The 23,260-nt window shown below is 41.9% G+C and overlaps 1 protein-coding gene across 2 annotated transcripts in view; it reads right to left on the bottom strand.

The window, feature by feature from the left end:
• ADAMTS14 (ADAM metallopeptidase with thrombospondin type 1 motif 14) overlaps positions 1 to 23,260 on the bottom strand; it is a 136,469-nt gene that overhangs the window by 64,390 nt on the left and 48,819 nt on the right. The window contains exons 5-6 of one of the 2 annotated variants that reach the window (XM_075610750.1): positions 15,337 to 15,420; positions 7,587 to 7,743 (exon numbers count right to left, since the gene is read on the bottom strand). In XM_075610750.1, coding sequence (XP_075466865.1) covers positions 7,587 to 7,743; positions 15,337 to 15,420 — 241 coding nt within the window. The remainder of the gene's footprint in view (positions 1 to 7,586; positions 7,744 to 15,336; positions 15,421 to 23,260) is intronic. The other variant, XM_075610751.1, reaches the window with a different exon arrangement.

The following is a 23,260-nucleotide window of genomic DNA, read 5'->3' as shown; positions in this document are numbered from 1 at the left end:
ATGTTTTAACAATATTACACTATGTTGGCATTCTATCTCTTTTCATACCTAACTCACTCTGGAATCATTGCCTGATCCTTGCATATATCATCTCCTGGATATCCTTAATTGGTTGCTGACCTACTTGTTTTCCAGATCATTTTTTATGTACCGTGTTGCACGATTTTTTGTTATTTTTTCTTCACAGGTCCCATGAGAGCTGCACTCCTTTTCTGTGTATATCGCAATATGAATGTGCTTGACCAAGGGAACTACTATGGAGAAATGTATTAACACACATATTCCCAGCAAGCTCAAACCCCAACACCCACCACATCATTTATAGCTATATATATGTGTGTGTGTGTGTGTCAAAAGGAGTGCTACTGAGTGTGGCAAATGTATACAACAAAAGACCGGGGAGCCCAATGGTACATCCAATTGGCATAACATATATGCCAGTCTAACTGGCAACAGTTGTTTGGAGGTAGGATGCCCCTCCTCCCAGAGTTCACCCCTCCCCACCTTTTTAACTTGGGAGTTTTTTTCATTTTGCTGTATGGACAGGACCTACTATGGTTGTTCCCCCTCACACAGAGGTAAAAGGAAAGGTTCACAGTGTAGTGTTAGGACCTGCAAATTTGGTTATGCCTTGACGTTGATATGCAAGCTTATGACACTTTGGCCAAAGGGTATAACTAAATGACCAAGAAAATATTATTGAAGTATTTAACTTTATACTTATTACCATATATGTTTTGTCAATTGGATGTAGCATTGGGTTCCCCTGTCTTTTGCTGTATGGAGAAATGTAACCTTGCAAAAAAGCTAAACTGGTAGCATACGGAGGTTGGGTGGTTGCCAATACGACATGGACTTCCTCACCGGTTAGATCATCATGCTCTCATATGCCAAGAATCTGTCACACAGGAAAAGACTCCTGACTAAATATTTTTCTAATTGTAGCAGCTTCTGGGTCTTGTGCATTGTATGAGACATGGCAATATCTCAGCCTAAAATGTTAATTGGCAAACAGAGAAACTGAGAATCCAGATTATGTCTTGGAGGCTTGTGATTTCTTTCTAATGAGCTCATCCCCTACCCTCACATGAGCTGCTTCTTTACTTATTTGGTCTTTGAAGGAGCAGCTCAGTGAGTAAAGACACTGACTGGCACTGAGGTTGAAGCAGGGGAACCTGGTTCAATTACTGATGCCAGCTCCTTGTGACCTTGGGCAAGTTACTTTATCTCCCTGTGCCTCTGGCACCAAAAATATAGATTGTAAGCTCCACGGGGCAGGGTCCCGTGCCTGCAAAATGTCTCTGTAAAGCGCTACGTAAAACTAGCAGCTATAGAAAAACAAACAATTATTATTATTAATTATTTGACATATACTATATACTTTAAGGATTACTCTTAGGGATGTGTAGAAGGCTTAACATCCTTCTCCCTGTAGCAAATATGTTCTATGCTGGTCTGCCTAAATGTTCCTTCAGACAAAACACACCATAGAGAACAAGATGAGTGGCACTGAATATCGGTTGAGAGGCTAAACTCTGATTATCATCAGTTATAGCTGATGAGTGCAATAAGGTCAGAACTCAAAACCACCACACCATATATGTGTGTGTCAAATATTGTATCTCAGTAGCACTCCTTTCTGACACAAATATATATTTAATGTGCGGGTTTGGGTTCTGAGTTTACAGGGTTTGTGTGTGTCTGTACATTTCTATTGGTAAACAATTTGGAGGTCAGTGACCCCTCCTCCCTGGTATCAAGCTCGCCCTTCCCACCTTTTAATGGCCGTTCTTGCTCTCCACCTGTGAGTGACCAGTCTACTAAGACAGTTCTCCTTCCATTAGAGAGATTATTATAGCTTTTTGCTGGTACAGTAGTATTAGGACTTGCCTTGGCGTGGTTTGCAAGCTTAACATGTTTTGGCCACAGAATGTCACTAAATGACCCTCACTTGTGCAAATAAAAACAGATAAGTATTTAACTACTGTATATCATTTGTCATATTGGATGTAGCACCGAGGCTTTCTGTCTCTTGTTATACTGTATCTCCTATTGGTAGTCCCAACATTACAAGTTGATGCAACCAGGGCAAAAATTGACGTTGATACTGTATTCCCACCAGGTGGCTTAATATACTTCAATAAAGTACAACATTAGAAGTTTAAAAGTGCCTAAATACATTAAAGGACTTTTCCATTTACAAAACAAATGTTTACCTAATAATATTGATGCAAAAATATTTTTGCAAGCCCCACCCTAATCACTACAACTTTTAAATGCAGCCCTTTTTAACTCTGTAAAGAAACTTTCAACCAGAATAAGCCTATTTCTCAATATATGCGGTTATGCACAGCAAAACGAAGCTTTTGGGAATTCACCTTACAAGCTTCGTAAAAGATCTTGCATTATGGACACCTAATTAAACTGCAGAGAAGCCGCAGGCTAGTGCTGGAAAAGTGTTCAGCTCTAATCATTTTAATGGGACTGAAATATTTTTAACAATGGGAAGCAGTTTAACAGCATATTGAATAAGGGCTAAGAAGAGGAGTAGGTTTAATACAGTTTATTACAATTCCAATGCATATTGCTCCTTTGCAGTAGGCAAATTACAAAGGCTGGTAGAATTAGATTAATTCACCATCCTGTTATGAAACAAACTTGGTAACCCTCTCTGCTATGTTGTACTGCCCACTCTGCGTGCCAGCCAAATCCATATCTCCCAATTATAACGAGGGGGCTACTTTGATCCCCTATTTCTCTTGGCGTGCTGGAACATTTTAGTCACAGAAAGAAAGGAGGAATAAAGAGATAGTTTCAGAGAAGTGAGTGAGATCAGAGGGTGTCTTTGTATATACTGTAGAGGTGTAGCATAGCAGGGCAAAGTCAGGTGGCTTAGTGGCAAAGAACTCAATACATTCTGAATGGTGCTAATCCATGACTCCCGTGGGATGGCTAAAAGTACAGCAATGACACACTATAAAAATATTCTCTTTGTCTACTGATGAAAGGAAAAAGCACATCCAGCTACATGTATGGCAAGCTTCAGGCCCTGCTGTTCTGAATACTACCCCTATGGAAAACAAGCTATATTGTATTTTCTCTACGTTTCATCCTTTTTAATATCTTAAACATATGAGATAAAAGTAGGTTGTGTTGGTGAATCACTTACATCAGCTACACATTAAACATCAGATCAATTACAATACAGTTTTTTACATCCGTAATTATTTATCTATCTAATAAATAAGGTTTTTTTTATTAGACTGCACATTAATAAGTCTTTCTTTCCCTCTCCTCTCTTTCTCTAGTCCAGTTGTGATAGTGCAGAGTACATGAGTAACACAGCTGATGTATATATGGTCCTACATGCTCCCCACATTTCTCAGTAACCCTTTCATCCATTTATTGCCCTGTATGTTTATTTACAATCCCCCTTTGCAATTAATTCTCCACATCCCCTGTTTTAGACAATCTTGTTTTTTTACAGCTGTGTTCTACTCACGGAATCTCTGTAAATCAGTATTGTTTGACCTGAGGAACAGGGAGAACCCTCGAAAACTTGTCTTATAATATCTATTGTTAGTCCAAATAAAAAATAATACTGAAGTACTTATGAGAAAACTGTAATTTTCCCATGGAAATGTCATAATCACACTGTAATGAATACACATACTTTAAATGACAAAGCTTTTTTTTTGTACACTGTACTATACCAAACATATAAAACTTCTAATTCAATTAACATTTCTAATGTGCATGGCAAGGGTGCTCAACTCCAGTCCTCAAGCCCTCCCAAAAAGTCAGGTTTTTAGGATATCCCAGCTTCAGCACAGGTGGCTCAATCAGTCCCTGCTTCAGCACAGGTGTCTGAGCTTCTGATTGAGCTACCTGTGCTGAAGCTGAGATATCCTGAAAACCTGACCTGTTGGGGGGTGGGGGGGGGGGTGGTGGCTTGAGGACTGGAGTTGAGATCCTCTGTTCTAAGACACTCAAACAGTTTTGTGTTCACAATCACTGAGTAAATGGCTTTTTTTTAATCAACCGACTAGTCAAAGAATGTTTCCCCATATTTATTTCACGGAGATTCCTCATCCAAGTAAAACATCACTGGGATTAAAATCAGAGACCACTTTGAAATGCTGATTTTCCTAATGACACAAACAATGCAAATCATGGCCTATGACCCATGAACCAATGTGGGATTTTTGGAATGTGTAAAGATTTCCATTCAAGACAATCACAGCAGCCCATAAGTCAAAGGTTAAGCACACCACTGCAGTGTGTTTGGGAAGTGGCAGCTATACTGTATTGTCTTTAGGAAGATGTTATGTCTTACTTCTGTCTCATCATCGTTATTCTCACCATGTGGCTACAGCCAAAGTAAGTGTTTGGGTCTGGCACTTAATCCTCTCACATTCAACCCCACATTTTTCACCACGCTGCACTTGTGTATTTGCTGCAGAGCTGGGACACATGTTCCTGTGAGTTCCATGTCAGTTTGTTTTTGTATTTAGACTGTATTAATATCGTACTCCCCCGAACGGCAGAATACTACAACATAGATTGTTGCTCATAGATTGTAAGGTTTTGGGAGCTATACGGAGATTGGAATAGGACATTTGGTTGGGGACGTTCCTGCCCAGACCAAGTCACCATCGGTGTTTTGCCACAGGGGGACCCTCCATCACAGCCGCTCCGACGCTGGACCCTCTGCCGCTTGCCGCTTCTACGATAAGGTAACTTTTAGGGTAGGGGGTTAACTTTAGGGGTTTTAGCAGTTAGGGCAGGGGGTTAACTTTAGGGGTTTTAGCGGTTAGGGTAGGGGGTTAACTTTAGGGGTTTTAGCGGTTAGGGTAGGGGGTTCACTTTAAGTGTTTTAGCGGGTAGGAGGTTAACTTTAGGCGTTTTAGTGGTTAAGGCGTTTTTGGGTAAGGGGTTAACATTTTTAGGATAGGGGTAGCGTTAGTATTAGGGGTTAAGATTAGGGGGGTTTAGGGTAAAGGCTAAGGTTAGGGACTTACCTTGGTGGCAAAGTGGCCGGCGGGTGAGTGTCCCTGCGATGAGGCCACTTGTGGCTAAAAGCCAATGGTCACGGCGAAACAGCCGCAACCAAAATGTCCTAGACATACGGAGATATGTTTGGTATTTGACTAAAAGGCTCTCCTATGGTGTGATGTGCTGCAGTGAGAGGGGGAGACAGATAAGCAAGAGGTGGTAGCATTGGAAGGATTGTGGAGCAGACAGGACAGCTGTTTTTCTTCTACTAAAATTGGGCGTGATTGTCACGTTATCTCTCTGCAGTTCAGTTTAACCCAACTTTAATAGAGTGAGAAGCATAATAGGTACCAGAAATATGCTATTAGGTTTCCATCTGAGATATCTAACCAAACAATTTACTTTGTGCTCACTTGCATGTCATTACCCAGAACCCCCGGCGGCAGTGGAAGCACTGTTTAGCGATAATAGGGAAAGGCAGGGTGGCAGACCTTTCTGAGACATGCTAATGCCCCACAAGTGATATTTTTATTTGCTGTACTTTGTGTTCTTGGAATGTACTATACAAATGCAATATATTATTATTGACATCTTGGTTGTTTTTTTTAATCTCACGGCATGTGGACATTTTTACTACCATTTTTCCCAAAATGAAACATGGACTTTCACACAACGGGGGTGAGACAAGGAAGGAGAGCATTTAGTTAAGGGTCATTAGGAGATTCTTTACAGACACAGCTCCTTTGATTGAGGTGCCTGAACATCTGTATAACATGCCTGCTTTAACATACAGAAAACCATAACCAAATGTCTCAAAGTTTTTTTTTTTTAGGATCCCAGCTAATTAAACAAGCCTGCAGCAACATCATGAGTGACTGGACAAAGAGTTTAGCCTATGGGTATTTCATAACATGGAGTGTTTGGAACAATTCAACAGCAATAGGTGATGCATTTTTGTTTTGACTAACTCAATGTAGTTTTAGTACAAGCTTTCAGGAGCAATGCCACCCAGTCTACGTTCATCTCTATATGGTTTACAACACGTATACCGCTATAAGATATCAAGATCCACCCTATTCAATATGCTGGGATACTGCTTAACCATGCTGGAGATGAGACCAGTTCCATTCAAATGGATGAGACCAGTTCCATTCAAATGAATGGGACTAACGCTCTGAAATGGGGAGTGGCTTTACAGTATATTGAATAAGATTTCAGACTTGTCAGCCGCTGGTAAGGGTCAGCGACCCCGATCTGACGTTAACTCCTCTTCAAGTCAATGGAAGGCAACGCAGGAATTGGATGCGCTAACCCATATGATGAATTTGCTCCTAAGAGGAGCTTTTGGGGATATGAACAACATCATTGTATCCGGATCCTTTGTTCTACTTTTGCTCCGCATCAATAAGTGAACGGCTTAAATTGGTGGGTGAATGGAAATGTGGAACTTGAGAAGGGGGAGTTATTAAACACACAAAAGATAAAAGGTGTATGGATGTCTGCATCTCTTGGTCCCTGTTTCTACTTCGAGGGCATTATTTAAACTGCCAGTTCTCGTGGAATCCTCATCGAAGAAACTTGTGTCAAGTGTTAAAAAAAAAAGGGATTCTCATGCAAGTTATTTAGCATTTATGATGATATGAGCCTTTAAACCTAAATAATCTAAGTTATCACATATTGAAGATGTTTTATTTGATGCAATCCAGGTGAGTACAGTGTATATTTTACTATATATTTCCACTCTACAAATTCAATATCACTAAATACGTTTTGACTATTTATTTTTTTATAATTTTGAATAGCTACAACCTGAACAGATGCAGAAACCAGGAATAATGCAATCGCAAAAAGGATGCATAACTTGAAAGTGTATCCATTCTTAGGCCGAGTCCATAGCAGGGGAGGCCGCGCTGAGCCGTGCGGACGCTCCGCGCTGAGCCCCTGCATCCTCCATGAGGATGTCTTTAGTGGGGGCTCACGCGAGCGTCCACAGGCGTGCTGAGGCGCTGGATTTTTCAGCCGACAGCCAAGCTGTTTTTCAGAGCACTGTCGGCTGAAAACATCCAATCAGCGCGGAGCAGCGTTAACGTCACGGCGCCGTGACATCGGCACCGTGACGTTGACGTCGGTGCGTCGCGGGCGATTGGCCCAGCGACGTCCCTGCCCCGCCTCCCGATCGCCCCCGCTGGCTCGCCTGCATGGGCATGAAATCGCGCAGATTTCAGCAGGTGAGCCTCAGCGTCAGCGCGCCTCAGCGTCAGCGTGCCTCAGCCCTGCTACCCATTCTATGGCCCCAGCCTTAGGCTACCACTTTTAAGAGGCAACATTTGCACATTAAGGGGTGTGTATTGACTCCTCACCCATTCTTCATAACTTCTGTCCTTCCCTTGCTATCTTCTTACTTACTATAAAACCCTACAACTTATTTTTTTCTCTCTAACGCCTCCAATCTCTGTTACCAAATAACAATGCTGGAACCACGTGAGTAATATGAGATTGTTTGGAAATGATTGATGCTCTTTCCTTTGCCCATGTCTACTCCCAACCAGCATGCTGCACATACCTGGTTGTTATTATACATAATACAGTACCTTGCATACCTGCAGGACCAAAATCTTGCCTGGTGAGGAACACGGCATGGTCATGGTGCTCCGCGTGGTCTGGGTCGGAACGCTGCTGGGAATGGGCCCAGCGGCACACTTGCTCAAGGCTCCTCGACGGGTTTCCTCGTTCTATCAGACTGATTGACTACAACAGAAACATAAGAACATGTCTGTAATGTGCATCCATACAATGGCTACTCATAAAGTCACTCTTCATTGTATTGTGTGTGTGTGTGTGTGTGTGTGTGTGTGTGTGTGTACGTGTGTGTGTGTGGGTATATATCACTTATGAGCACATTCACATGTCTTAGACAGGTCTGCAATCCTGCCTTTCAACCATTATCACCTTGCATACAGTGCTTCCACTGCAGCAAGGGATTCTGGGAAATTGCATTCTCCTTGAGAAAGAGCAGTTGTTGCTTGAAACGCGTGGGAGGAGGTTTCTTTTTTGTCTGTGGATCAGTATCGGTTTTATGTAGTCCAATAAAGGTTTTTTTTTTTATCAATTTTTGCTGGTGAGTTTTAGTTTTTGTCAGATGTAGTCTGTTTAATCTTCCCCACTACCTCGGCAGAGAAAGTGTTCTGAGGCAGTTCTGCAATCGTAACACAACGTTAGGCCACTTCATGTTCCCAAGGCTTGCCGGAAAATCAGGGCCGAAGTTGAATGTGAATTCAGGAGAAGCTAAACTGGCTGCACCAGTAGGTATCTATTTATGAAGATGCACAAATAACCATTGTGTTGCTAAAATGACACTAATCCAGCATTTGAAGTTGGTATAGTGCGTGCTTACTGTATGTCAGCAAGTCTAGTAGTGTCAATAGGAGCAGTTAGCCAATGCAGAAAAATACAGTTGCATGTATCAATATCTGTGCAGTGGGCCATTCTTTTCTGAAACTGTTTAGCACGAAACATTTGCTGCATAAATAGAGTTATAGGGGGTTACTCATTAAACGGTGATAGTGCTGAATGCAGATCATGGCTCTATTGCATGGAAATTCCTATCGACTTCAATAGGATTTGCATAAGTATCCAAGCGGCACTATTGCAGTTCCATTAATTACCCCTTTAAAAGGTAGACAGACACCTTAAAGTTTCCAGATGTGATCTCTGGCTCAGGTAGACTTTAAGATGAATGGTATAAATGCTGAAGGTCTTGCTTGGGGGCATCATGTGTCCATAGCTAAGGATACATTTAATAAAAAGTCTCATGATTGCAAAACTGGGGGAAAACCTGTGCAAAAAAAACGCACCGTATTTATCAAAGAAAAGGAATCCCCAAAAAGTGAGTACAGTTTTTCCTTTGATAAATCTGGTGCAATTTTTTTTGCACTAGATGTGACCCACTTTTGTAGCCAGGAAACGTTAGCAAATAACCCCTTATGTGTCAAGAGGAACTCAAAATGTACAGTACAGATGTAGACGATATTACTGTTTCCAACGCCACAACCGAAACTCTGGAAAAAAAAACTGCGGCGTTGGGGGAGGTGGCTGCCGCTACAGCACTGGGCGGATTCATTCCTTTCAGTGGGACTTCCTGCAGCGTTAGGCCCCGCTCACACAGTGCGCTACACGACGTGCGCGCGTTCGTCACAGATGCTTGGCAGCCAATGGTAGTGTTCAGTATTGAAACTACCATTGGCTGCAAAGTACGGCGTTGACGCTGCTGTAGCAGCTGGAGTCTTTTGAAACTGCGATCTCCGGCTGCAGCAGCGTGACGTCAATTTCAGCAGCCAATCAATGTTGTTAACATTGATAGACCCAACCCACGTCTGGGTAAATATTTCATTTTTCTACTTAATAAAATGATAGAAATAAAGAAAATAAGAAAATAATCATTAAAGTGCTGCTATGTAATAACGTAAGCACAAATGAGTTTACATTTTGAACGAAACTTGTGCACATGTGATTAGACAACATTACCAGGGCACTAGGAATTTTGGATACAAGGCACATAAAGTTGATTCAAGTCGACTCTGGACGTACAAATGGGTTTTTCTTTTAGAATGTTATCGGCTGTATTGGATCGGGAGGTCGCCCTGGGTCGGATCATTCCGTCTGCTGGGGATGATCACACATCGCCCAGCAGACGGAGGCCCGCGCTCGCAGCGTCGCGAAGCCCCCCGTGTGAACGCAGCCTTGATCTTCCCAGGCTGCCATCGGCGAAGTCACGGGATAGCATGTGATGGTGGCACCGGGAACAATAAGATCGGCTACACTGGTACATTCTACATCTACAGTGAGGATTCCAACTGCTCGGTGATTATATCAGCCAGAGGATCCTACTCTCAAATCTGCACTGGACTTTTTTGTTGTTCTTGTAAACCTTTGTTTCTCTTTGAACCGTGCAATTTCACGCCCTCTTAGAGTTTCCATAGAACACCAGTGTTCTCTATGGAGTGGGCTTGCCACGGCTGAAAAGACATCCGTAATGTATTGTCCAGGTTTTTTATTTTTTATTTCTATTTATCTACATTTTTCTCATTTTATATGGAACATAACCTCTTAACTGGAATGTAATTTGGAATGATATGAGGCTTTTAATGGTGTTTTGAACATAAAATAAAAACAACTACAATTTCTGAACGTTTCTGACCTTTCCATCTGTTAGAGATAACCGAGCAGTGTTAATCCACGCATCGTTTCTGAACCCACTTGTTGGCTTTAAAAATGGAAAAATCAATATAGCTAATTTAATTTAAGACTTGCAAGATGGACACATTAATCATTCCAAAAACCAGCAAGCCGAGCTCAAGCGGCAGACAGAAGATATGAAACACATGACTGTCTAACCCTCATGGGGTATTTGTATCATGCGCCATAATCACTAACTGCTAACCCCAGATTCATCCCGCTCCGTTGTGGGTTAACACACCTGAATGGGAGTTAAAGCTTGTTGGTGTGTGTTACACTGTAACGGAACTTGATGAATCTGGGGGCTAGAGCAGGGGTGCTCAACTCCAGTCCTCAAGGCCCCCTGCCCCCCACAACAGGTCAGGTTTTCAGGATATCCCTGCTTCAGCATAGGTGGCTCAATCAGTCCCTGCTTCAGCACAGGAGGCTCAGTCAAAGACTGAGACTCTGATTGAGTCACCTGTGCTGAAGCTGGGATAAACCTGACCTGTTGGGGGCTTGAGGATTGCAAATTGAGCAAATGATTATAGAAGAACACCTTTAAAAGGTTTTTGCTAAAAAAAAAAAAATTATTATTAAGAAAATACATAAAATCGAAGAACTCTAAAAAGGATAATTCCAGATTGCATTTATTTTTTGTAGCTGCCAATCGATCCGTTCTCCTGTGATCAATCGGCAAATATCAGTTTCCCTGGGTTCACATTATGGCTGACTTTGAATATATCCTGCAGTCAGTGGAACGCAACAACTACAATATAACCTTTTATAACTATGGGTAACATTGTGGCTGAGTTGAAAGCTGTAACAATAGACAGCCTGCAATAGACAGTGCAGGGAACGCGTCGTAAGAGATCTGTTTGTGATCATTTGTTGCCAAAGCTCTTCCATTGATGGGGAATGGGCAGGGCCCCAAAAGAGGTGTGCTACAGCCAGCTATAGCAACCAGAGGATGCTCACTACATTAAAACGCGTAGGAAATTCGTAAAAGAAAATGCAGTAAGTATTATTTAATACTACAGAATTGATGCTGTGGTGATCAGATCAAAGCAATTTTCATCTTGTGTCTCTTCACATGAATATATCGAGACACTTTGTTCCACATTTTCCATCACGCGTGTCCGCTTGTGAATTGGGGAATGGAAATAGTGAGTAAGGTAGTGTGTGCATGAAGCCTGTATTTTAATAGGATGCAATAAAAATGCTTCTGTTTTTTTTAACCTTTACCACAAATTGCAATATGTAAACTGCACTGGTTATCAATATGAGCATCAAGTATGAGAATCTTTCTTACTTTTGATGCAGAGAAACATACTGTATGCAGAGCATAAAAAATACATGGAATTCACTAGGCTGTTACGGGCTAATTTTATAATATAAGAGGAAAAGCAGCAGTTATTTTATGCACGCCTCAAAAACCTACAAATGAAAACAATGTATCCCACATATGAAACAAATCAAGATAAATAATAATTAAATAGAATACAATAATCCCAGTGCTTTGTCTGCTTGTACTGCTAATAGCTGTCCAAGTAATACTTATGCTTTGTCTTGGTCAGGAAGTAAAGTGGGATTTGTGCAATTGTATTGTATGTCTTTATTTATATAGCACCATAAATGTACATAGCCCTTTGACCTTCACCTCACAGAGGGGACCATACAGTTTGTTGTAAGTAGCTCTGTGAGCTTTCAACAAATGTAGAAATAGATAGGAGAAAAACAAACCACTTGTCAAGTCCCTTTTTGTGATGGCAGCTTTCATCGGGCTGTGCCCATATACTGTGCAAAGTGAGATTTAAGCCAGGGGTTCTCAATACCCCCCCCACCCAACAGGTCAGGTTTTAAGGATATCCTTGCTTCAGCACAGGTGGCTCAATCAGGAGTCACTGATTGAGCCACCTGTACTGAACCAGGGTTGTCCTGAAAACCTGAACGGTTAGGGGAGACTTGACAACTGGAGTTACGAACCCCTGATTTAAGCAGTAATGCGAAAACTGGAGTAGCAATTGTACAGCTTTTGTCTGGAAGCCTAAAAGCAAAAGACACAAGCTACTGTAACACAAATGGCAAACTATATACAGATTGTACTGTTTGCATTGTGGATTAATTCGGAGCTCATCTCATCTAATTGGGGGGGGGGGGGGAAATACAGAATTGATTCCAAATAGAGATGAGCGAGTTCGGATTCTTGGAATCAGACACACCCAAAACTCAGGAATCTGAGCAAAGTTTGGGGCAGAGGTGGGGGGGGGGGGGGGGGGGATTCAGCTCATCTTGTATAGTGTAATATGTCACCCCCCTTTCTTATAACATTGCCAGTTTGTAGCGGCATTGGCAGGTGAAGGTGGGAGACAGCAGAGAGAGGTAGAAGGCATGAAATAATAAAAAAATTATAATTTCATTATATATACAAATAAAAAATAATTTGACTGGTTAGATTACTGGACTTAGTGTTAGGCAGAAACAAGTCTCCCACCATCAGACTTGTCTCTGTCAATACGTCCAGACTAGTAATAAAATATATATACATACAATATTCAGATTCTATTATTTATTTCTGTTCTCAACACCATCTCACAACCATCTCACCTGTCTATCTGTAAACCGTTCAGTCAGTTCCAGCTAGAAGAACAGCAACTGAACTAATGACTAGCTCATCCTGATCTGTGTTGGTAGTTTTATAAAATATATATATATATATATATATTTTAACATGTCTTTCACTCTAGGCATAGAAAGCGGAACTGCCATAGGCCTATCTTCTACTTCCTCAGAAATCAGAAGAATACATATACTGTAGTTAGCTTGTCTCACAGTGCCGTAAGTAAGTTAATAGTTATTACTTGAAAACAACCTTATCAGTTAGCTTATAATATTATATATTAATTATACTACCATAGTCCATCATTTTACCTGTCTCTACTCTACCATTATAGACCAGTCAGTATACAGAATATATATATTTATTTATCAATCATCTTCAGCCTTTATTGACCCACTGCTGGATGAAAGTCTCCCCAATGATATTCCAGGTGTTGCAGTTACAAGCCTCTCTTCTTACATTGCTGACACACATTTTCTGATTTCAACCTCCCATCTTACTTTTGGTCTTCTAGTCGAGTAACGTCTTTGTCTCAGAACAGTAATTTCCTCTTGTGATATGTCCAGCCCAATGTCATTTTAATTTCTTCAACCTTGTTATGATGTCACATACTTTGGCTTGGTTTCTTAAACACATTCATTCTTTTCCCTGTCTCTTCGTGTAATACCCAGCATGCATTTCTCCATACTGTTAGGAGCTGTCTGAAGCTTTTGAATTATCTTTGCATTTAGGGTCCAAGTTTCACATCCATACGTGAGCACTGGAAGAATACATTATTCAAAAACGTTCCTCTTGAGGCACAGTGGTAGGCTCCCTTGAAAGATTGTCTTGTTTCTTCCCATTGCGCTCCATCCCATCTTCATTCTCCTGTTGATTTCATTCCAAAGGTTCCCACCCATTGTTACTTGCCGCCCAAGGTAGACATAGTCTTCGATTTCTTCTAGTTCTATTTCATTTCTTTCAATCTTTGCAGACTTGACATGTTTGTTGAACATCACTTTGGTCTTGCAGAGATATATGGAGGCCCACTTTCTAACTTGCTTTGGCAAGTTCTCTGATTTGTTGCTAGAGGTCTTCTGAACCGTGGCAAAAATAACAATTGTCATCTGCAAATCATAGTATTCACTGCTGAGTTTATTTATTTATTTATAAAATATTTTACCAGGAAGTAATACATTGAGAGTTACCTCTCGTTTTCAAGTATGTCCTGGGCACAGAGTAAAACAAATAATACATGGTTACAAGTACAGTTACATAAATGAACAAGGTATACATTATATACAAGACATTGCGTGCACAGTTAAAGAAAATATATATTATGAGCGTATGAATCAGTTACAGACCAGATTAAAGTGTGAGACAGCCTTAGATTTGAAAGAACTTAAGCTGGTGGTGGATATGAGAGTCTCTGGTAGGTTGTTCCAGTTTTGGTTTGATTCCTTATATCTTCATGTAATCTAATGGCTGATGTGGCATTGTTGTAAATATTCTTTATAATATCAATGAACGCTTCTTCAACACTTTATCTTCTTAATGCATTTAGAACCGCTGAGGTGTAGACAGAATCAAATGCTCTACCATAATCAAGAAATCCTAAACTGAGAGGCAGATCGTATCCATTACTTCGGAAAATCACTTCTTGTACAGTACAAACTGGATGTGGTCCATTGTGTTGTATCCACTGCTAAATCCCACTTGTTCTGTAGGTTGGGCAAAGTCCAGCGTCTATTGCAGCCGATTAGTGTGTATCTGTGTAAAAATCTTGTAAGTGATTGGAAGTAGACTGATTGGTCTGTAGTTCTTAAGGTTTTCTTTGTCTCCTTTCTTGTGGATGAGGATAACTATGGCATTGCTCCTTTGCGCTGACATTTTCATGTTCTTCAAGCAGCATGTAAAGAGTTTTGCAAGAAATATATATACATTTATTATTATTATTATTATTATTATTAGTCAACCATTTGCAGTTGGGTTAACTAGAAGTACAAATACATCCTTCCTTAGTCAACCTGTAGTTACTCAATAAGTAACCAACAGGTGATCAGAAATATACCACCCTCTGTCCTATCTCCAGTCCTATAAGAATATATAACTTAACTGTACCAGTCAGCCAATGATTTCCAGTTGCGTTAAACTTACCACCCTTATCTGTTGACTTAAATAATAGATATAAATGTGCTTATCTATATTTTATATAGGCAGGCTTAGAGAATGAGATACACTAGCACCACCTGACCTGTCTCTACTCTACCAGTATACACCAGTCAATCAGTTCCATTTTTTTGTTTAATACCCTTTTCTGTTTGTTATATTTTCATTTTTAAGCAGTTTTACCACAGTTCACCATCTTACCTATCTCTACTCGCTCTACCAATATACAGAATATATATATATGTGTGTGTGTGTGTGTGTGTGTGTGTGTGTGTGTGTATATGTGCATTCATTTAATAGCTTGATACATTGACATATACACACATGTGACCATCAATTCTGCTTGCTCTTTCCTTTACCTGTCTGTATCCCACCATAATCATTCGGACGAGCACTATGTTGATATGTATTCCCAATGACTCATCATGGTAAATTTCATCCACCTGAAACGAAAATACAAAATATACAACATTTGAGAAGAGTCCGAAGATTCCTATAGAAACCTGAGAAATTAAGAAACTGCATTCAACCAAAACCAATTGAACTACAGTACATCAACTCAACACCATCTTCTCAATAAAATGGAGTATGCTTGAAGTATGCTTTTTACAGTATTAGCAAAAGTAGGGATATATATACACACACATTAAATATGCGCCATATTAAAAAAAGTCTACAATCAAAGAAAACAACTTAATGTAAATGTAACTTAAATGCAATATTTAAGTCCATAGGTGTGAGATATTATATTTATATATCATAACCCTGAAGTATTTAGAAGCAGTGTTACATTATGGTTTTTTGTCGGTCATACTTAAAGATGAAAAAATGTAAAAAGCTAGCAAATGGATATTTTTCTTTTTTTATTAAAGCAGTACATTGCACCGGCAGAGAAAGAGTTAATCAAAACGAAGCTGGCCGTGAGCTTTGAAGACTGAAGGCAAAGCAGTGAAAGAAAAGAGAGCTAGCGACTGGAACCCCCTGTCCTTCCGGATTCTGGTATCACATATCCCTATGACTCTGCCTTTTCATTGCTAGAACATAGTGCCAATTGTGCTCTTGGTGGATGGGAGATGAAGTCGCCTTGAAAGATGTTAACGCCAAATAAAGAAACATATATCAGAAGTTGGACTGTTTGAAGAGTCTCCATAGAAACACACACACATACAAACCTACAGTCGCCTTACTTTTCTCTGACTTGTTGTAACAGAGCCCTGCTAACTTTCTGCAGTCCTTACTTGCAGGAAAGTCAAAAAGAAATGAAACAGAAAAGCCCGGTGAAATATAAAGCCAGAGAGGGCTTAAGGTAAGTGCCAGCGGAAAGGAGAAGACACAATATTCTGTATATTGAAAAAAGACTTTTCAGTTCATTGGGGGCGAGGAGGGATGGGGGGGGGGGAATACAGCAACCCAGCATATTAAATAATCTTTGGCTTTTACTGTATGCCAATCATTTGCCAGTGCTATTAAGAAGGCCACAATATACATTACAAAAAGAAGGTACTACAGTATTAAAGGAGAAATTCATGCACTTTTTAAAAATAATTGTGTAACGTGTTTGAAGCAGGAGGTCTCCGGAGCTGATCCCCATTCATTTCAGCTCCAGGGACCCCCCGTTTCCCAAAATACTCACCTCCAAAGGGGGCGCCGGTATCTCGGTAAAGTTTAAAGCTCCCGCGTCACACGGGTCATTGGGAAGCCAAATCTGATGACATCACGGCTTCCCATTGGCCGCGGGAGCTTTGAAACTCTGCCAGTACGTGATCCCTGATGGCCGCGCGGAGAAGCTACCGGCACCCCCTACAGAGGTAAGTATCTCCGGAAGCTGGGGGTCGCAGAAGCTGAAATGAATGGGGTTCAGCTCCAGAAAACCCCGGGGGAAGACCGCGGGGCCAGGGGGTGGGGGGGTCGCACCCCCCAGTTTGCGCACCCATGCTCTATACAAGCGGTGTGCAAACTGGGGGGCGTGATCCCCAGGGGGGCGTGAGACTGACTGCGGGTGGAGCGGGGTTTACAAATTAAGTGCCGGGGAAGCGGCAAAGGCCTCTGTAAACCTCACTTACCTTGGCTCTGGCAGCTTCTTAGACGTGTCGCCATGGCAACGCGGCATCCAATGACGCCGCAAGCTCATGTGACATCACGTTGCCATGGCAACGTGACGTTATGATGCAGACACCGGAGCCGAGGTAAGAGGGGGGGGGGGCGAAGAGAGGGGGACTGCCGGCAGGGGTGGGCAGGGAAAAAAGTTTGCGCTGGGGGGGCTCCTGGCGCTAAGATGAGCAATGTGTATTGCTGGCTTTATATAGTCAGCTTTTGACATAATATAGGCCCCACAGTGCCAAGAACAACTGCAGATTGAAGTGCCTTCTGTCAACAGTTAAAATGTATGGGAGCAGTAGCTAAGAAAAATAGGAAATATATCACTGTAACAGACACGCCACTGTTCATTTCTCCTCCTCTTCTTATCTGCTTAGCTGAGGCATTTGTAAAGTTTCCCTGCAAGGACCTCTATCCAGCAAAACCCCCCGAAATAAAACAACCTTTGTATCTTGATGAGAAAAACACCTGCAGGTTCCAGTTTCCCAGAGGGAATATCAAATATAAGGAATAATAAAAATGTTCTTATTCCTGCTCCAGAGCACAACAGTGATGGGTTATTGCTTTCCCTTGTAACCGAGCCCAAATCCCTGCGAGAAGGTCTATCACAAGTCGGTACTAACACAATAAACATACCAGCTCCCACACTGGAGCCACGCTGCAGAAATTACTGGCACCGTTTCAAGTGCAGACGGAGCCAGCTGTTGTGGAACCTGACACGGTTCTGACCTGAAACGCCTTAAGAACCCTTTGTTACCTCTATCCAATCACAGTATGTGGGAGATGAAACAAAAGGAGAATGAGAGGAACAGAAACAAAATGGGCTGTGCCCACCAAATTAGAGGTATCAAAAGATTTATGAAGGTGAAGTATAAATGGAAAGGGAAAAATGACAATCGTTATGCTCGTTTAACAGAAATAATCCATCATTCAGTAGCCTTGCAGTTATCCCCTGACAGTAATCCTTAGATTTGCCTCCACAAACCAGAGGGATTATTCTTTCCACACTCAACTCCTCATTTTTTTAAACATTTTTATTTAGTCAGAGGTGCAAAGGAAAGAGAAAGCTACAGAAACTTGGCTTTGTTCCCTTTGCTCGACATCTCAGATACTTTCTAAGAAAAAGCTGCAGGATGAGATATTATGAGAACTTCAACCATATAATAGCAAGTCGGCTGACGCGAGCCAAGCTTCATTCTAGGGATCCTTACGTTATACCGTTTTAAATTTCTTTGGCTTTTCGAATCCGAAATAGATACAAGTAACACGTGGAAATGCCCTGTTTTGGGTCTCTAATTAATAAACCTGGCTTCTCAGTTGGTTGCAAGTAACATTGTTCAATAGTTACTATACTATAGAGCAGGGTGGCCAACTGCAGTCTCCAAGAGCTACCAACAGGGGAGGTTTTCAGGCTATTCTTGCTGCAGTTCAGGTGGCTCAATCAGTGGCTAAGCCGAAGACTGCATCACCAGTGCTGGAGCAGGGATATCCTGACAACCTGACCTGTTGGTAGCCCTTGATGACTAGAGTTGGCTACCCCTGGTATAGTGTATACTGTATGTGGAAATACAATGTATAGGATTACAATGGTGAAACATATGGGCATTTTCCATATAAAGATCTGAGAGAAGTTTTGTAATATTTGTGACTTTATATGTAACACAAGAGAGTTTTGCTACATAATGTAGAAGTCCCACAACAGAATGTGTGTGTGATATTCTGAGGCCTGCATGGGTATATTGCGGTATCTGGGGAACACACTCTATATCTAATGGAGGTGACTCTTACTGGTTTTATGTGCCATTAAAGCATTTTTGTACGTGAAGAGAGCAGTCAGGTTCACACTTCTTCCCAAGGCAGCTGCTCCGCCTCATTACTCCGTTCCTCTGTTGATTTCGTTTGGTAGGAGCACGCCGACAGTACCCGAATACCCACGGCATATTAAGTGAGTAATCTTCTCTTTTGCATATACTCACTGCATCATTCAAACACCGGTTACAACGTTCATTATTGCAGGCTCATACAAGACCATACAAGGCTATTGAGCATGCATACATGTTTGTGTTTTTAAAAGTTGGTTAGACTACAGATCCAGTGTAAATCACTGACTATGTGGGACAATCTCAACGGGCTTATTACACTTACAGAACCCAGTGTTACCCTCAATCGGCGCTTAGATCAAATATGTGCTTAGTATGCTTAGTATCCTGAGGAAACCGGGGGCTCTGGTGAAATGCATAGAGTGGTACTATCCTGACTGAACGTAGGACGCAATACGCAGCGCTACCTACCTAATCGCCCACCCCAGATCAAGCCAGGAGATTCAAACCGGAAGTGCGGGACGCGAGACCGAGCAGAGCAGAGGGAGGCAGAGAGAACGCCAAGAGACCTCAAGCGGCTGTGCTCCAGATATTACTTAAACGCTGTTTTGTCTTTGAAACCATGTGAGTGCATTCCTACCACTTTTTTTTTGTTTCAAAATTTTTATTAGGGTCAAGGATAGACACTTTTCACATAATACACTGAAGCATACAGGAGCACCTCTATACATGCAGTTACTTTAAACATTCCAAATGTACATAAGACATTGAGTATCCATCCAAAGCTCCCCCGTTTTGTAGAGGGAACAGTTCAAGGTCTCTTACTTTGTAGGTGGGTATTTGATCTATCTGTAATCCCCCCTTTTTTTTCCCAATTCATTTGACCAGTAAGAAAGTGGGGAGATGAAGGGAACAGATAGCGAGTCCAATAGGAGGACAAGAAGAGGAGAAAAGGGAGAAGGAAGAGGAAGAGACAGGGTGGGGGGAAGGTAGGGGAGACACTAGGAGTGGGGGGGGGGGTTGGGGTTTGCGTGGGGGGTGAACCGAGGCAGAAGGACTTGAACACATCGAGATTTTCCTAGTTCAGTTATCTGTTCGCTTCCTTTGGCTTTCTCTGGGGCTTTTCTTTTAGGAGTCCAGGCTCCAACGTATTTCTAGTCGTAGGGCCAAGGCTCTCAAATCTTATAGAAATGTTCCAGTTTCTGGTTTATTTGGGCTGTTAATCTCTCCATTAATTTAACCTCATTCATTCTTTTTATAACTGTGCGCTTAAAAGGGGCCTTTACCTTCTTCCAGGCTGCCGCAGTGGAGCAGCGTGCGGCTGTTAAAAGGGAAGAGATCAGCGTTTTCATAGGTGTCTGAAGCTCCTCAATTGGTTTAGCGAGGAGATACAGTAGGTCAGAGCGTCTATCGGGACTCTCAGTTCCGTTATTTCCTCGATCATGGATTGTACCATGGTCCAATATCTTTGGACCTCTGGACACGTCCACCATATATGGGACATATCCCCCTTCATGCCACATCCTCTCCAGCATAGATCTGATGAGCCTGGGAAGATTTGGCTCAGTCTACTCGGGGTTAAGTACCATTGAAATAAAATTTTGTATATATTCTCCTTTGTGGTTGTGGGAGATCTGATCCAGGAGCAGAGGGAACAATGAATTGACCACTAAACCATCTTTGCTAACCCCGATAGTGAACAATCCAGTGTTCCCAGTAGGCTAAGGCCCCGCTCCCTCAGTCAGCGCGCCCACACTGCAGACAGGCGGCGTGCTGACAGGCAATTGACCGCGATATGCGGTCTGTAGGGAGCCGGGAGCGGGAGGGGGGCGGGAGTGGGAGGGGGGGGGCGTGGTAAAACTTTGCCAGGTCTGAGATCGTGGTGCCGTCCACCCCCCCACCACCACAACACACACACACACACACACATACACACACACATACATACACACATACATATACACTCACACATTTTTCCCCGCAGCTCCTTCCCTGCTCCCCTCCCAAGCCGCCTCCCATCCGTAGCTCCTTCCCTCCCCTCCTTCCCTCATTGGCTGACTGCCGCACCACGTGACGCGTCAGAGCTGCAAATCACTAGGAGCTTGCAGCATCGGCCGGCTGACGCGTCACAGCACGCAGTCAGCCACATCGGAAGGAGCCAGCAGGGACCTCCACACTAGAGGAAAGAGGCTGGTGGTCCGCAGCCGCGCGGGCCGCCGGACGCAGCGGGACCAAAGCCTTAGGCTGCTCACAAAAATACGCTAAGAAACTTAGACAAATGGGCATAACAAGAGCAGAGGATCTAGTAGCTAAGGGTACAATTATTTCGTTCCAAGAAGCAACCCAAAAAGAACAAATGCAGGACCTTCACATTTTTGGGTACCTCCAGATTAGACACCTACTGCAGACAATCTCGAAAAATGTAGATTTTCAGAGTTTAACAAAATTTGCGAGACTGTGTGGGGAGGGCAGATGCCAAAGGGGACTCATTTCAGGAATATACACGGGATTAGCATCTCATGCAACTACCCAAGAACACAATTATATGCTGAAGTGGGCTGAAGATCTCAATTTAGAAATAGACATGGACGACTGGAGGGATATCTGGGAATCAGAAGCCAAAACCTCAATTCCTACCACTTTTAATAGTAAAAATTATTTTATATACAAGTACTGTACACACTATGTTGGGTCCTTTACTTATACAGCTGAAGTGACCAGACCTGGGGGGCTCAAGAGATCACCTGAGACAGACAGATTCCACCAATTACCACTGTTGTGAAAACACATATAAAGAATGAGTAATTTGTGAGTACACATCTCGTAGGATACAGACTGAATGATCACACTATTGTTTATACATATTGCACTATATTTTGTATTTTTATTTTATATATACACATGTGCTCCCCAAACAACTTGGACTACGGGCTTATTACACTGTCTGGGAGTTCATATATTTTATATATTGAATGCGCATCTGACTAGCATCACTGGGGGGAGGGAGGTTTACTCCCATCACCTCTCTCACTATATCTATACAGTCAGTACACTTATATATATTATGATAAGATAGCATCTCTCCAACTACATCAGTTTGCTTGGTGCACAGGTAATAAAGGACATACGCGCACGCACACTAATAATAGTTTGTTCTTGTATAGCGCTGCTAGTTTTATGTAGCGCTTTACACAGGGACACAGTCCCTGCCCCCATAGAGTTTATAATCTATGTTTTAATGTTTTTTAATAATGTGACTTGCCCACGGTCTCAAGGAGATGACACCAGGAATTGAACCAGGTTCCCCTGCTTCAAACTCAGTGCCAGTCAGGGTCTTTACTCACTGAGCTGCTCCTTCTCTGTATATATATACACACATTCTATAGAAACAAAAAGAAAACAGAGAGCGCACGCCCAATATTGTGATCCTGTACATTTAATGATAGGAAGGGGTTGGTGGGGGGGGGGGATTAAAAACACTTACAAAGTATAAGTGATAAACAAACAATTTGTGACAAAATTATCACCACCGATGCAGGAACCGTCCCGTGACGTGTTAGCAGTCCAACTGGAACCCTTAGGCAATGCATCCGACAGTGTCCGTCCTTTGCGCGATCAAATGAAGTCCTCCACGCAATGTGACATCAGAGTAGGCCTCAATACAGCTCCTGCACGCTCCGGCCGTAAAGCATGCAGACAACGTAATGTCGTAATTTACGTCCCTGACGCGTTTCGTCACAATAATGCAACTTTATCAAAGGGATTTTTTTTTTTTTATTATATTTATAATTTTTATGCATATGGAATAGTGTGTGTATTTTAGTTTTTCGGTATTCATTTTACATTTTACTCACTATAGGATTGTTTTGTATTTTGAATAGAGCACTTTGTAGGGTTTTTTTATTTTTCACTGGTTTATGAGTGGCGCTACTATAATCACTTCTTTTTTTGATATATACACATGTATAAACTTAGGATTGTCTATGTGTGTACATCAAATTTAATACAGATACATGTGAGGTTATACATTTGGGAAACAAGAATAAACAAGCAATTTACAAATTAAATGGGATACATTAGGAGAGTCATTGATGGAGAAGGATTTAGGAGTGGTTGTAGACAGCAGGCTTAGCAATAGTGCCCAAAGTCATGCAGTACCAGCAAAGGCAAACAAGATCTTATCTTGCATTAAACAGGGAATGGATGGAAGGGAAGTAAACATAATTAGCTGAATTTATAAAGCATTAGTAAGACCACACCTTGAATATGGAGTACAATTTTGGGCACCACTCCTTAGAAAATACATTATGGAGCTATAGAGAGTGCAGAGAAGAGCCACCAAATAAATAAAGGGGATCAATCTAAC

This window comes from Ascaphus truei, chromosome 8 (assembly GCF_040206685.1).
Source record: "Ascaphus truei isolate aAscTru1 chromosome 8, aAscTru1.hap1, whole genome shotgun sequence".
NCBI classification, from domain to species: domain Eukaryota; kingdom Metazoa; phylum Chordata; class Amphibia; order Anura; family Ascaphidae; genus Ascaphus; species Ascaphus truei.
The sequence above is the reverse complement of the archived record's forward strand: the minus strand, read 5'-3'. Positions and strand labels throughout refer to the sequence as shown.